General features: G+C 42.5%; 2 protein-coding genes across 11 annotated transcripts in view; both read left to right on the top strand.

Moving 5' to 3' along the window:
* The window catches only part of dtnba (dystrobrevin, beta a), a 32,309-nt gene extending 27,794 nt beyond the window's left edge, over nucleotides 1-4,515 (top strand). For 3 of the 4 annotated variants that reach the window (XM_078289727.1, XM_078289728.1, XM_078289726.1), the window contains exons 18-21: nucleotides 587-676; nucleotides 867-914; nucleotides 2,245-2,277; nucleotides 2,845-4,515. In XM_078289727.1, the coding sequence (XP_078145853.1) occupies nucleotides 587-676; nucleotides 867-914; nucleotides 2,245-2,252 (146 nt within the window). In that variant the 3' untranslated portion in view covers nucleotides 2,253-2,277; nucleotides 2,845-4,515. The remainder of the gene's footprint in view (nucleotides 1-586; nucleotides 677-866; nucleotides 915-2,244; nucleotides 2,278-2,844) is intronic. The other variant, XM_078289729.1, reaches the window with a different exon arrangement.
* Nucleotides 4,516-6,565: 2,050 nt separating this feature from the next.
* The window catches only part of dnmt3aa (DNA (cytosine-5-)-methyltransferase 3 alpha a), a 38,355-nt gene continuing 31,727 nt past the window's right edge, over nucleotides 6,566-13,193 (top strand). For 6 of the 7 annotated variants that reach the window (XM_071921325.2, XM_071921324.2, XM_071921322.2 and 3 more), the window contains exons 1-3: nucleotides 6,566-6,687; nucleotides 6,718-6,947; nucleotides 9,241-9,446. In XM_071921325.2, the coding sequence (XP_071777426.1) occupies nucleotides 9,378-9,446 (69 nt within the window). In that variant the 5' untranslated portion in view covers nucleotides 6,566-6,687; nucleotides 6,718-6,947; nucleotides 9,241-9,377. The remainder of the gene's footprint in view (nucleotides 6,688-6,717; nucleotides 6,948-9,240; nucleotides 9,447-13,193) is intronic. The other variant, XM_078289720.1, reaches the window with a different exon arrangement.

The following is a 13,193-nucleotide window of genomic DNA, read 5'->3' as shown; positions in this document are numbered from 1 at the left end:
TAACAGGAAGCCAGTCTCATTCATATCAAGCAGACTTAGATTGTGTTTCTTCAATAATGAGATGCTGCGGGATTGTCATTTTCATGCTTTCTTTTTCATTTGCGCTAACAGAAATTTTGCTAAAAATAAATATAACAACATTATAATCTCAAAAAGTAATTTATGACGGATTATGGGAATTAAAAAACTAACATGTTGAGTTACTAGTTACCACTAAAAAGTCTACATACAATGGATATAAGCAGTAATGCTGTTAAAAATCAAATGATGGCTAAGTCTAAATGAACAATATGATCTCTCAGAAGGCAGTAGGCCAATAGCAAACCCACAGCCAAAAATTAATTTTGGCTAGACAAAGCATAGACAACTCATCACCAAGTCTGCCTCAAGATCCTTCAAAATCCTGTTAAATTCACCAAGAGACCCGCTGTTCAAGTTTGAAACCATTCTGTAATGAGATCTATGCAGAGAGGAGCAGAGCACATTAAAGACCTCTGTCTCTTCTCCTTTTTCTCCCTCTTTTTGTTTTGCATCTCTCATTTTTTTCCTCTTTCTCCTCGTCCTCGTCCTCGTCCCTGTTCTCCAGGTCCCAGGAGGAACCTGAGGAACGACCTTCTGGTAGCAGCAGACTCTATCACCAACACCATGTCCTCACTGGTCAAAGAGCTCCACTCTGGTACATAGACACACACACACACACTTGCTCAGTATCCTATAGAAGCCTGCCAGTACCATCCTTGTAGCTACCAAAAAGAGTATGAAAAAGACAGAGTTGGATAGGATTTTTTTCTTACAGATTCACTGAGATTTGTTCCAGCACACATTCACAAACCTCCCTCAACTTTTCACCCTCCTTTTCTGACTAGATGATGGCCGGGAGGAAGAGGAGAGACTGCTGAACGGGAAGGACAGAGGTAAGCGCGTGTGTGTCTGTATCTGTACTACTTACCATCGACCCCGACAATGGATGCAACTGTTCTCCAAGCATCGTTTTTGAGCCGATTATTCCTGTAGTCTTTCAAGTAAAAGTTGTAAAGAACTGGGAAGCTTTGAATAGCCGGAATCAACTTCCCATCCATTTTGCACTTGCCAGACGAAACTGTTATTCATGAAATGATATCAGTTCAGTGGGGAAACAAGGAAGTGCCGAAATCCGATCGTCCAGTGACAGTGCAAGTCCGGCCGTGGCCAACTTTTCTTGGCCAAAACGTTTGTTGGCCCTCCACACATTGGAGTTTCCCTGGTTACTGAGTTCTATAGGTGAATTGTTGTGATGCTTCCAGTGTGAACGCAGGGTAAACCTCTTCATCGAAAGCCATACTGTAGTAATGAATCTGTTTCAGGTGGGTCAGCAGCTCCTTAAGGCAGAGTGAGGCAGGTTTCACTGCAGCTTTTAGACTGTCGAGTAAAATCCTCCCACAACACACTGGAAGGATTTCTCTGGTCAGACATCTGAAAATAATAATAATAATAAAAATATATCGACTAGCTGTGGTCAGGGAGGAACCATAACTGGAAATGGACAACACTGTCTGGTATACGATTTCCGATTTCTAATAAAAAGCCAATATATCAGTCTAACCCTAGCCTTCATTTTCTTATATGTGGTTGCTTGAAATTTTTGTTGATATTGGAATTGAAGCTTATTCTGCTGTTGCTCTCATTGGAAGTCATAAAATGTAAATGCATTTGTGTTAGTGGATTTGTGTGCATGTCTCTGTTTCTGTGTGCACACGTACACACTCCCTCTATTACACCACCTATCCCAGCCGCTCTTGTCTGTAGGCTTGTAGCAAGCCTCATTAGCATGCCGTCTCATTAGCCATGCTTTATGGAGCCCCTCCTCTTTTACGAGGGGGACCGCTTGCCGCGAGGAAGCAGTGGAACTATTTCCTGGTCTGCTCCCTAAACACTCATTAGACGTCTAACCTGCGCTGCTAACCCACCGACCCCTAAACTGTCAGACAGGTGGCCCGGGTTCAGCCCCGCTCAGGTCGTCAAGTTCAAAGAAACGCTGCTGTATTAAGAATGTTCACATTCGTTTGTCAGAAATCATAAATGTAGTATACAGGCTCTTGTCTTTTCTCTGGAGTTAGTCATTCTGCCTCACACCTGCCAAGTACACTCGACTTTATATTTCTATGAGCTGCTAAGGGAGCCGGTCTGCTTCTCATTACGGTCTCTGGCAGATCGCTGTAGCACTTGTTTTACTTTAAGAACTGAACCTTCTCTCTCTCTGTTTAGCAGGTTAAAGTGAACGCAGGACAAACAGTAACAGTAAGTAATGTCATGCAATCTCACACATTTTTATAGCATAACTTGTATAGCACTGTTGTTATACATGTTTGTTAATGCCAATGTATTACTAAATTGAAACCCTAACTCGTCATGTATTAGTATTATAATGGGCATGTATTATAATTTGATATACCTGTTGTAAAGTGTTTGTCTTTGTTATTGTCACTGTTTATGCTTAGCCTAATTCATGTTTGTTAACACTATTAACAAACATGTATAACAACATTAATTCAGCTGTTCATGTGCATTTAACACACATCTAACATGAACTGTTAATGTTATTCATGTTTAATTCATGTTAGTAAATGCATTAGTTAACATTAATTAATCAACACTTAATGTAAAGTGTTACTGTACTTACCAACTGAAAGCTGATGCAAACAGTGTTTTCTAGTAGTATTAACCAGTTGAAAACGGTATTTTCATGTCTCTGATTTTTCCCATATGACATGAATGCAGCATGTAAAAGTGACTATTACCTGCTTAGGGGTTGGATTCATTTCAGTGTCCACTGGTTGTCTGACTGAGCTGTCAATCTCTCCTCAGGCAGAGTGATGCCACTCCACTGGAGCTTTCATCACGGCCAAAGAAGACTGACCCCACTGGGATAATATATATATATATGTGTATATGTATTCATCGTTAGCCAATGGGATTAGAGCTCCACTGCCAATCAACCAATCACAATGCTGGACACCAAACGACCCCTGGGTCCCTACTGATGTATAGCTGTGATTCTGTGTTTGTCTTGTCACTGTTTCAACATGGTTGTACTTTGTTTTGATCTTGTTTTGATTCGATCGTACCTAGCTATATGAGGAATCTGAAACCTACTGATTTGTGCTGTCGTGTGTGCGCCGCATTCAAGCTGCGAGAGGGTTCAGCAAGTGAGAGGGACGGCGTGAAGAGACAGAAAGAGTTAGGGAAGGAGTGAAAGATTAATAATGTGCAGAGAAGTAGGTGTGGGCCGATAATATCGCGATATTTCGTGAATATCGCAATATTTTCCGCGGTTTCGAATATCTATATTTTGGATATAGATAAACAGAAAAGTGTCAGGGCTGAGATATTGCATGTAATCACAGAGGAGAGTGAAAGAGGAGAAAAATAGAAGGTCAACGGATGAAAAGGACGAGACTTGAGTTGCGACTTTTACGTTTCCTGTAATTGGCACTGTGTGCTTAGTATTTATTGCTTCGCTTCGGTTTTGATTTGATTTGATTTTTTGCCGTTTATCCATTGGGTTTTGAGCGGAGCCAGCGACGTGTGCGAGTGTGTGGTCAGGCCCTGCTGAGACGATAAGCTTTAATGGGACTTTTTTTGTGCTGCATCCGAGTGGAAAGTAGAAATTCCCGTCCTTTCCAGGTCACTGATACCTGGATGAGATTAGTGCCACGGGTGCTGGTATGATAGCAGCTCAGGTTGTCCGGGCCTCTGCAGTGGGACTACAGTCAAAGAGGAGCTATCTGATTACTGTGGCGTGTGTGTGTATGCGTGCGTGTGAGAGAGAGAGAGAATGTAAAAGCCTATGCTTCGACAGGGTCACTCTAGCGATGCTGCCTTTTCAAGCTGGGCAGGGGATTGTGGGAGTTGAAGTACTGTACCAGTTGTTTTACCACAGCCCTCCAGTTCTCTGTGGATGTTGTGGGCAGGCCAGTAGCATGTTTTAGGTGCTACCCCCCTCCCCGCAATGACCCCCAGCACCACCCCTTCCTGTCGCCCCAACCAATAGAGATTGATATTTATATGCAAACCCAACAGGACCCAACTGGACCTACTGGGCTTGTGTCAGGTCAGGCTGAGTTTTTTCATGTAACTGCTGGGATTTAAATATTTTTATTAGCATTTTGTCATTCAACACTTCTTAGCTTTAGTTGGTTCGGGCTGACAGAAAGCTGTACCTTTCTGGATCAGTCTGGGTTAAACAGGCCCTCCACAGAACGCCCAGTGTCTGACTGACAAGCCGGAGACTGGGATGATCATTTGTTTTCAGTACGCTGAATGACTGACTGACTGACTGAATTACTGATTTAATGAATGAATGAGTTCATGATTCAATGTGTGCGTGAAAGAGAGAGGGAAATAAAGACTGACAGGACAGACGCATCCTGACATCAAACTGTAAACACTTTCAGCTCTGATGCTGCTGGAGTTTGACGGTGCGAGTGAAAAGTGTGGATCTGTGTTTCATCTACAATAAATATTATTTAACATCAACCGCTGTGTTTTTGCTGTCTCTGTGACTGCTGGTCAGTTAAAACCCAGTAGGCCTACACAAAAGGCTGGGCAGGCCGACAACACAATAACAGGGTGATGTAAAATGACATGAAATTTCCATGACGTTCCATAACTTATGTCAGAGCGCTCCCATGATCTAAACATTTTATGGTTTGTTCATGTTAATGTTTTCAGTCTGGTTTCCACTTCAGTTGGGCTGAAAACCATCTAATGCAATGAAAGTGTGAAACAAGTTGGAAAAGTCTGTTATATTCCTTTAAAGTGGCCCATTTGTAAAATTCCCTTCTCCAGAGAATTTACCAAATTCCCTGACTTTCCCTGTCTGGAATACAACCTCTACATTTCATCATATTCCAGAAAGTGACCCGGCAATTAAGAAACTAAAAGGGAAATACAAGAGAAAGTCAAGAGAAATCTGAGACATACATGGAAAGTGAGGGCATGAATACATTGAAAGTGTTTGAAGTCATTTAATTCTGAGCTAATATTGATTTTTTTCGGGGGGCTACTATGGAAGGAGGCGTATCTTAACAAAATGTCTCCTATTTTTAGGCCACTAACCTACTGGCCTACAAAATTCAGCCATATTAGGAATGTGGGGAACGCTGGGATAGTACAACAAAGCCAGTAGCTTCACACAAAAAATCACGAGTTTCCACCACAAACCATTCAGAGTCATTTGGAGACACATTTGTACATCTTCCTATGAGCCAGCTTTGGGTCATGACCCAGTTTCTATACATGCAGACTCCAGAAAAGACACAGACTTCAGAAACACACTGATTTCTCCAGCATGTAAGACTTTTTTATTTTTTTTTTACTTTCCCCCTGTTTGTGTCCTCATTAGTATGGATGAGCTGCTCTCACTTTTCCCATGAGCTTCCTTCAGAGGTCATGACTCTGTGTGTGTGTATGTGTGTGTGTGTGTGAGAGAGAGGGAGGGTGTGTGTGTGTGTGTGTGTGCAAGGTGGGGGTATAAACTATAGACTGAAGAAAGCTCTTTGAGGTTTTCTGTTGTTTGTGACCTCACAGACTGCTATAAATAACTACCCCCCTCCACACACACACACACACACACACACACACTACCTACTGTTATTACCCTATACGGCAGAGTTTTTTCTTCTTTTTCCTCTCAGATGCCAAACTGAGTGAATTTAACTTTATTCCTAGAACTCCGAGTCATGAACACAAACTAGTAGGGATCCACCATAGTCAGATTCATAATCAATTTTAGGTCCTTAATTCATCCATAATTTTAAGTTACAGTGATTTTCACAGCTTTCCATCTCCATCTACAACTGTTGATAAACACACAGCAAACCAAAACAACTCTCCACATACACACACATACATGTAGGTGGAGAGAGTAATATGTGAGAAAAAGTTGGGATTGGTCCCTCACTCAAAACACAACATGTCTTGTGGCTGCATTGCATTCTGGTCTATTGAGGTTACAGTCAGTGGAGAAATTGGTCTCTTTCCTCTTCTAAGATGGATTTGTCCCTGTATGATTGTTGAATGTTGGTGCAAAATGGCAAGTCAAGAAAGAAGCCCTTGCTGTTTGATTCTGAGGGACAGACACCAAAACCTGACGTTTACTAATAATGTTTATGATAGCTTAAACATTTTCTGCTATCAAACTCCATTGTAGCTGCGTGACGTCACGTCGTCTACGTTTGTCCAGTTAGCCACAGAATAAGAAAAGTAGGCTAGCCTAGGACCCAGAAATGCAAGATGCGTCTGCAACAGCTGTTTTGGTTTTTTTTTAAACAATGTTAAAGTGTTTTAGGTCTTTTTGAGATGATACTTCAATTAAACTTCAAGTGTCAACCAAAGTAGGGCTTAAACCCTGAGGTGAAGAAGAATGTCTTGCTGTAGCAGCTAAGCTAGCCAGGCAAATCTGACATAATACGGTCCAGTGGAAGAGAACAACCAGTTAAAGACCAGTAATGACAAGTGAAGAACCAGTAAAGGACCCGAGCTTTGTCCTGGACTCACCTGCTCAGTCTATTTCATGGAAACTGCTGTCCCTGTTAGTTTGTAGAGTCTGTGCACTACACCTGTCTTCCGCGTGAATGTGCGCTTGAGTGTGTGCGTGCATGCGTGTCTGCGTCTACTTGTGTCGTGTCTGTGTGCGTATGTGTGTGTGTGTGTGTGTGTGTGTGTGTGTGTGTTTAGAACTGGGTCTGTAGACTCTAGGACCCCGCGGAAACTTTTTCTCCGGTGCGGCGGCCTATGCGGCTCGTGAGCAGGCCGGTTGGAGAGAGAGAGAGGCAGGCGGGGAGCGCGAGCAAGCAACGGAGAGAAGACCCGGTAGAGCGCGAGGAGGGAGAGGGAGAGAGAGAGAGCGAGAGTGAACGAGAGAGCGACTACCGCCGGGGTCCGGGGGCCTGGGGACGGACAACACGGTAAATATAAACACCTCATTTTGGCACGGGAATGCACACCCGTTACAGCCGTTACGCACTCGTACAGTCATCCCCTAAAGTCATCGCTCGCGCGCGCCGGAGCCAAACCGTTGGTTCCGTTTTAGCAGATGATGTGCGCGTGAAGACGGAGCGGTTCAAACACGGACATGGGCGAGTGAACTTGAGGGGTTCTTTGTACGGTTGGGGGGAAATCACAGCAACCGGGCAGTTGTACAGTTTTGCCGTGTGTCTAACGTTGACTAGTGCCCACTGCCCACCCCCCTCGCCCACACCCACCCCCCAGCAGGTAACGTTAAACCGGAGCGCACCGTCTTCACCCCCCAGATGCAGACAGACACATCAGCGCGCGGAACCGTCGCCTCCGCGGCGAGCGAACGGGCACGCGCCTACCGGGGTTAACGGGTGCATTCGGTCTGAAACGCGCACCCGTGTGTGTTTTTTACCTGACCCAGTAAAACCTTTCGTCGCCAGACAAACAGACCCGTGTCTCTCACGGGCGGCTCGCTCTCCCTACACCCCCACCGGGATTATATGCCGTTTATAAGAGCGAGGCCGCCCGGTAAGGCCGCGTGAGGTCGTTCCCAAATTAATTGTCATAAAGCTTTGCTTTGTCAATTTTGCCAGAATAACAACTACACTTCCGGTCAAAACTTTAAAAATAAAATATTCAACGACGAACATTTCACAATGTATTTTGAGTAATACAAAGTAGAGTTAGACCAATATATTGGTTTGCCAGTGCTGCCCTTTCATTAAAAGGTGTTATGTATATGATGCAGTTTACAATAAATATGTAATCAATCAGAATTGATCAATACTACACCAATTGTCTGTGGGCCCTTAATGTGACATTTTGAACAGATTCCACACAAGTATGCATATGCATGTGTATTAATGTAAGTGTTAGTATGCTGGGTTTCAATGGAGAGTTTTACTGTCCCATGGTGTAAACACTGTTTCAGAGGCTTTAACTTTCAAACTTTCTCTGGGAAACACTTGATATTGGAATTGGAATGGTTCAAATTTAAAGATAGTGAACATCAGCAAAAAGTATCGGCAATCTGCAGGTTCAATTAAAACATATTTGCATCCTTCAAAAACTCAAACCTAATAAGAAGTACTGAAGTGAAAAAAGAATGTAATTAAGGAAAAATCTGCAGCACATGAAAATACAGTTGTTTTCTTTTTTGTCTCTTTTTTGATTCTTTTCTTTACAAAATGTCCCTTTTGCAGCATATATTAATATCTTTGTAAATCAGCCAGAATAAGCCTCCAGCAAAAAGCTTACTTCAAAAGCGACACATTTCACGCTTTTATTTTGAAGGCAAAATCGCCTGTTTCCCATTCTTTCTCTGGCTAACTCTGGCTAACTTGACGCAGCTCTTAAGCTTTTCCTCTGCGCAACTATTTCTCCTCCCACTAGTACAGGCTTCTGCTTGGGCCTTTCAATACGGTCTAATTTAAACCATTGCTGGCATGAAGACTGGAACAATTTAAATGAGAGAATGTAGTCTTGCTATAGGAGTGCTAGGTGTGTGTGTGACCTAAATACTCTGACTTGGAGGAGTTAGTTGGCCTGGGCTTTGGGCTGGGAGCCCCTGGGGGGTGTGGTGGATACTGTACACCCGTTTCTCCAGTGTTTCCATCAGTCTCTTTGCACCAGTAACCCTGCCCTGCTGTCCATTGTTAGTCCAGTAGGTGACGTAAGGCCACAGTGTGACATACACATCCTGAGTAAAGCCATACACACACAGTGTCTAATGCAATAGATAGGACAGTTTTATCTTGCCGTGTATCAATCAAATTCCAGCTGCCTTGTTGAAAGCTACCCTGATTCCAGCAGATTCCTTTGAGGACACCTGTGTGTGTGTGTGTGTGTGTGTGTGTGTGTGTGTGTGTGTGTGTGTAACTGTGTGTGTACATGTGTGTAAACCTGTCACCACTCGGAACTGGAATATTTTCAGTTCTGCATGAGCAGGAGTCCCATTCATCATACAGTACATAGAGACGCACTCACACACCTGTTTCACAGACTTAACCTCAAGTCTGTGAGTGTGTGTGTGTGTGTGTGTGTGTGTGTGAGAGAGAGAGAGAGAGAGAGAGAGAGAGAGAGAGGGGGAGGGTAGCAAAATGTCACCCCAAAGGCATATTCTCCACAAGTTGAGAATTAATTTTTCTCAAACTTGACAAATTTGTCTCCATAAATCACCCCTCATGTCCACTGATCCACTGATGTCAGGATGTGTGTTTTTTTCCCCCTCTCTTCCCCCAGGAGAGCGGGAGGACCGAGCGAGCGAGTGACAGACAGACTGAATGAAGTCACACCTGGTGCTTCTGAGGGCCTTTCCCATGTTTTGATTAGCTCCATTTTTTACTTTCTAAACGTGGTTTTGCCAAGCCGTTCCTGCCATGCCGTCCAACAGCCCTGCTGCCACCGAGCCAGCCCACGCACCAGAGAACGACACCTCCAATGACCTGGTGAGAGAGAGAGAGAGAGAGAGAGAGAGAGAGGGAGAGAGAGATGGATAATGGGTAACATATCGTATGCTTGGCAAAAGGTTCAGTGATTCCGGTTGCAAGTAGTGCACAACTACTACTGATAATGCTATTACTGCTATACTACTAATGCTACTACCACAAATACTGTCACTACTACTACTTATACTATAATTACTGCTGCTACTACTACAGCTATTACTACTACTTCTACTAGTAGTATTACCACAGCTATTACTACTATTACTACTACAACTACTACTGTTGTTATTACACATATTACTACTACTACTACTATTACTATTACTATTACTATTACTACTACTACAGCTATTACAACTACTATTAGTTGTATTACTACTATTACTACTACAACTACAACTATTGTTATTACAGATATTACTACTACTACTATTAGTACTACTACAGCTATTACTACTACTAGTAATAGTATTTCTATAGCTATTACTACTACTACTACTACTACTAGTGGGTATTACTACAGCTATTACTACTACTACTATTACTACTACCACTAGTAGTATTACTACATCTACTACTACTATTACCACTACAACTACTGCTATTGTTATTACAGATATTACTACTACTACTAATATTACTACTACAACTCTTATAACTATTACTGCTACTACTACTATTACTACAGCCATTTACTACTTATAGTACTACTACTACTGCTGCAACTATTACTACTACTTTTACGAGAGCTATTATTACTACTACTACTGGTACTATTACAGCTATTACTACTACTACTACTAAAAAACCCTCAAGTGTCATGAGTAGACTGGATGTGCCTTAGCCTGCTAAACCAGCAGGAACAGTTGAGAAAGTATATTTCTTTAGGCAACACGCACAGAAAGGCTAGCAAGTCCGTGTGTATGTGTGTGTCAGTAATTATTAAACTAATAGTTATATATTTATATTCAGTACCGGCCTTTCTGCATTCCACAGTCACCTGCTCACATGCAGGTACGCAGTCTCTAGTCTCGAACATAGTCTCTTTTTACTCCAACACAAATGAACACGCATGCACATGCACACACACACACACACACACACACACACACACACGTGAGGTGAAAAATGGCCCCTTTCATTTGCACCCCCAGAGCCCAGGGCAGCACTCATAAATCTGTGAGAAGTCTGAAACTCATTCTATAGTACTGCTATATAAAGACCCGCCTTACTTACTTACTTACTTACACATAAGCACACTGGCAATATGCCAACAAGTCCAGAGTTTCCCATATAGCTTTTCCCCCCATAGACTTTGTTGTTCTTTTTTAACTGAGACTTAACTCCCTCTCAACAAGAAAAGCAACAAGAAAAAGCCTGGAGAGAAATAAGAGTGAGTCACAGAGCTTTGGGGCAGAGAGCTACAGCGTAGGGGAGGAAGAAATGGCAAGACAGACAACGAGGGAGATAGAAAGAGAAGAAAGGGATGGGAGTTTTGACTGATTTCACTGGTAATTCATTTCATGTCACAGAGGCCACTGATTGACAAAGCCTAAAAAGTAGAAAGATGGGTAATGGACAGCCCTTTGTAGTGTGAATACAAAACACACAACCCCTGTACAACCCAGAGGGCAGATGACGGCTTCATGTTTCCATGGTAAGACTGTGCAAAATGAACATTTCTAGTAATACTGATGCATTACTAAAATGTAGAGCAGCGGTCTGGCAACTCTGTATGTAGGTTAAATTTAGATAAATTTAGGTCTAGTATTTGTGCTGTTGACTGTTTCATCAACGATTCATTGACTAGTTGGTCCAAAGCAAAAGACAGAGGACTTTTATAAGGAAATAGGAGAGGAAGGAGGAGGGAGACACAGGTAGACGGAGTGTGAGACAGAGAGGAAGAGAGAGAGAAAAAGGGAAGTGAGGATAGAGGAGAGAAAGAGGACAAGCTGTCTGCTGCTGATGGGATCCTCCTTTACCCGCCTGGTTTGCAGTCTGGTTGCTTAGCAACTGCTGCAGCCTAAAATAACCTTTCAGGAGACAGAAATAGACCAAAGATATATGGACAGATTGGTGTGTGTGTGTGTCTGCGTGCGTGCGTGTGTGTGTGTTTACACATGCTTGGGGGGATACGGCTGAGTGCCTTTCTAGCTCTCTTGCTGTATATTTGACTTTGTTGTACAAGATAGTTTTTACTCGATGCACTTACACAATCGAGTACGCTCGTGTACTGTGTGTGTGTGTGTGTGTGCGTGTCGTGACACGGGCATATGGACAGCACACCAGGCACACGGGCGCAGGGCCATTACCCGCTCTAGCCGGTTGCTATGCTGATCGTCAGGGAAGTGACATCAGAATGTTTAGTCAGCACGGCGGCCCCGTCGGATACAGTTGCTAAGCAGTTTCTGCACCTTAGCAACCACTCCACTGTCACAGCAACAGAGGGTCCAGCGGAGGAGGGAGAGAAAGGGAGGGAGAAATTAATGGAAATACAAGCCTAACAGCCAGTTCTACGCCGGCAACTTTTTGAGTCTACATAGATGGGCAATATTGCCTTCAGCAGGAAGGGGATTTAGGCAACATCAGTATGAATATGTGGCCTACAAGGAACAAACGTTTGCTGAATAATACTGTTGGTCATAGTTCACTAGTACACTGGCTCATTTTGCTGCCTGTGAATGATGGTTATTATGCCATTATTCAAAAACACCATCAAAAGGGAAAAACCCATATACCAGCCAGTCAGGGCATCAAGCTTCAAAATGCAGCTTGATGAGTAAAAGCAACAGTTCTTTTACTTTCACATGGTGTAAAAAATGACAAATGAAGACAAAGAAAAATTTAAGCAAATGATTCAGCCCATTAGACCATCACCAGTGCTCTGGTTACAAGCTTTTCAAAGGTGTTTTGAACTTGCTTGTTTGCTTTTGAGCCAACACACCCAAAGTAATCACCAGTTTGTACTAGTACTCAAGTCGTTTAATTAATGTCCTGGTGCCCTTTTTCTTATTCTGCCCATTTATATTCTCACAACTTTCTTTAGCTGGTTATAGTTCGTTTTTTAGTCAGTTGGTTTTAGGTTTTGTCAGCTTTGTTTTTCTGTTTTGGTTTTTGAGTTCATATTAAATTCAGTTCCAGTAAAGTCTTAAAGGATAACTCTGAGTGCCCTCTAACCCTGAAATTCCATTTTTTTTTGTGGTAATTTGTAGCGAGAGGGATTTCATAGATGTCCTACATTTAACCTATATTTTCTAAAGTTTGAGGTATTTGTAGAATTTAAAATTTTAAGAATACAATGTTGTTCCGATGATACAATTATGCTGCTATGGCGTTTTTCCTACCTCCTTGTTCCAATGTTTACATTTTGGCCTAACGTCACAGACACACCCAATCTGGCCCCGTTCATCCAAAGAGGGCTTTCTGAATGCACGCATTAATTCAAAAACTTTCAAATGTATTTGTATAGGAACTACTTTTCATTCACAAAACTATTTTTTAAATGCTTTATTAGGTCTTGCAAAAATAGACGCACACATCTCCTCCATGGATTACGTTACTACACTTCGTTTGCCATCTCAGAAGTTTGGTTTTGATATACTTGTTGAATGAGTTGAATGAAAGTGAATGGTGTCTAGAGGTAGGGAAGTAAGTCACATGATAACTGTTTCACTTATAACAGCATGTAAAAATCCACAGGGATTTTTAGAAGGGGGAGAGGGTACACTGCAAAACAGGCTTAACATT

This window comes from Centroberyx gerrardi, chromosome 18, assembly GCF_048128805.1.
Source record: "Centroberyx gerrardi isolate f3 chromosome 18, fCenGer3.hap1.cur.20231027, whole genome shotgun sequence".
NCBI lineage: Eukaryota > Metazoa > Chordata > Actinopteri > Beryciformes > Berycidae > Centroberyx > Centroberyx gerrardi.
Note: the sequence above shows the minus strand (reverse complement) of the source record. Positions and strands in the feature narration are given on the sequence as shown.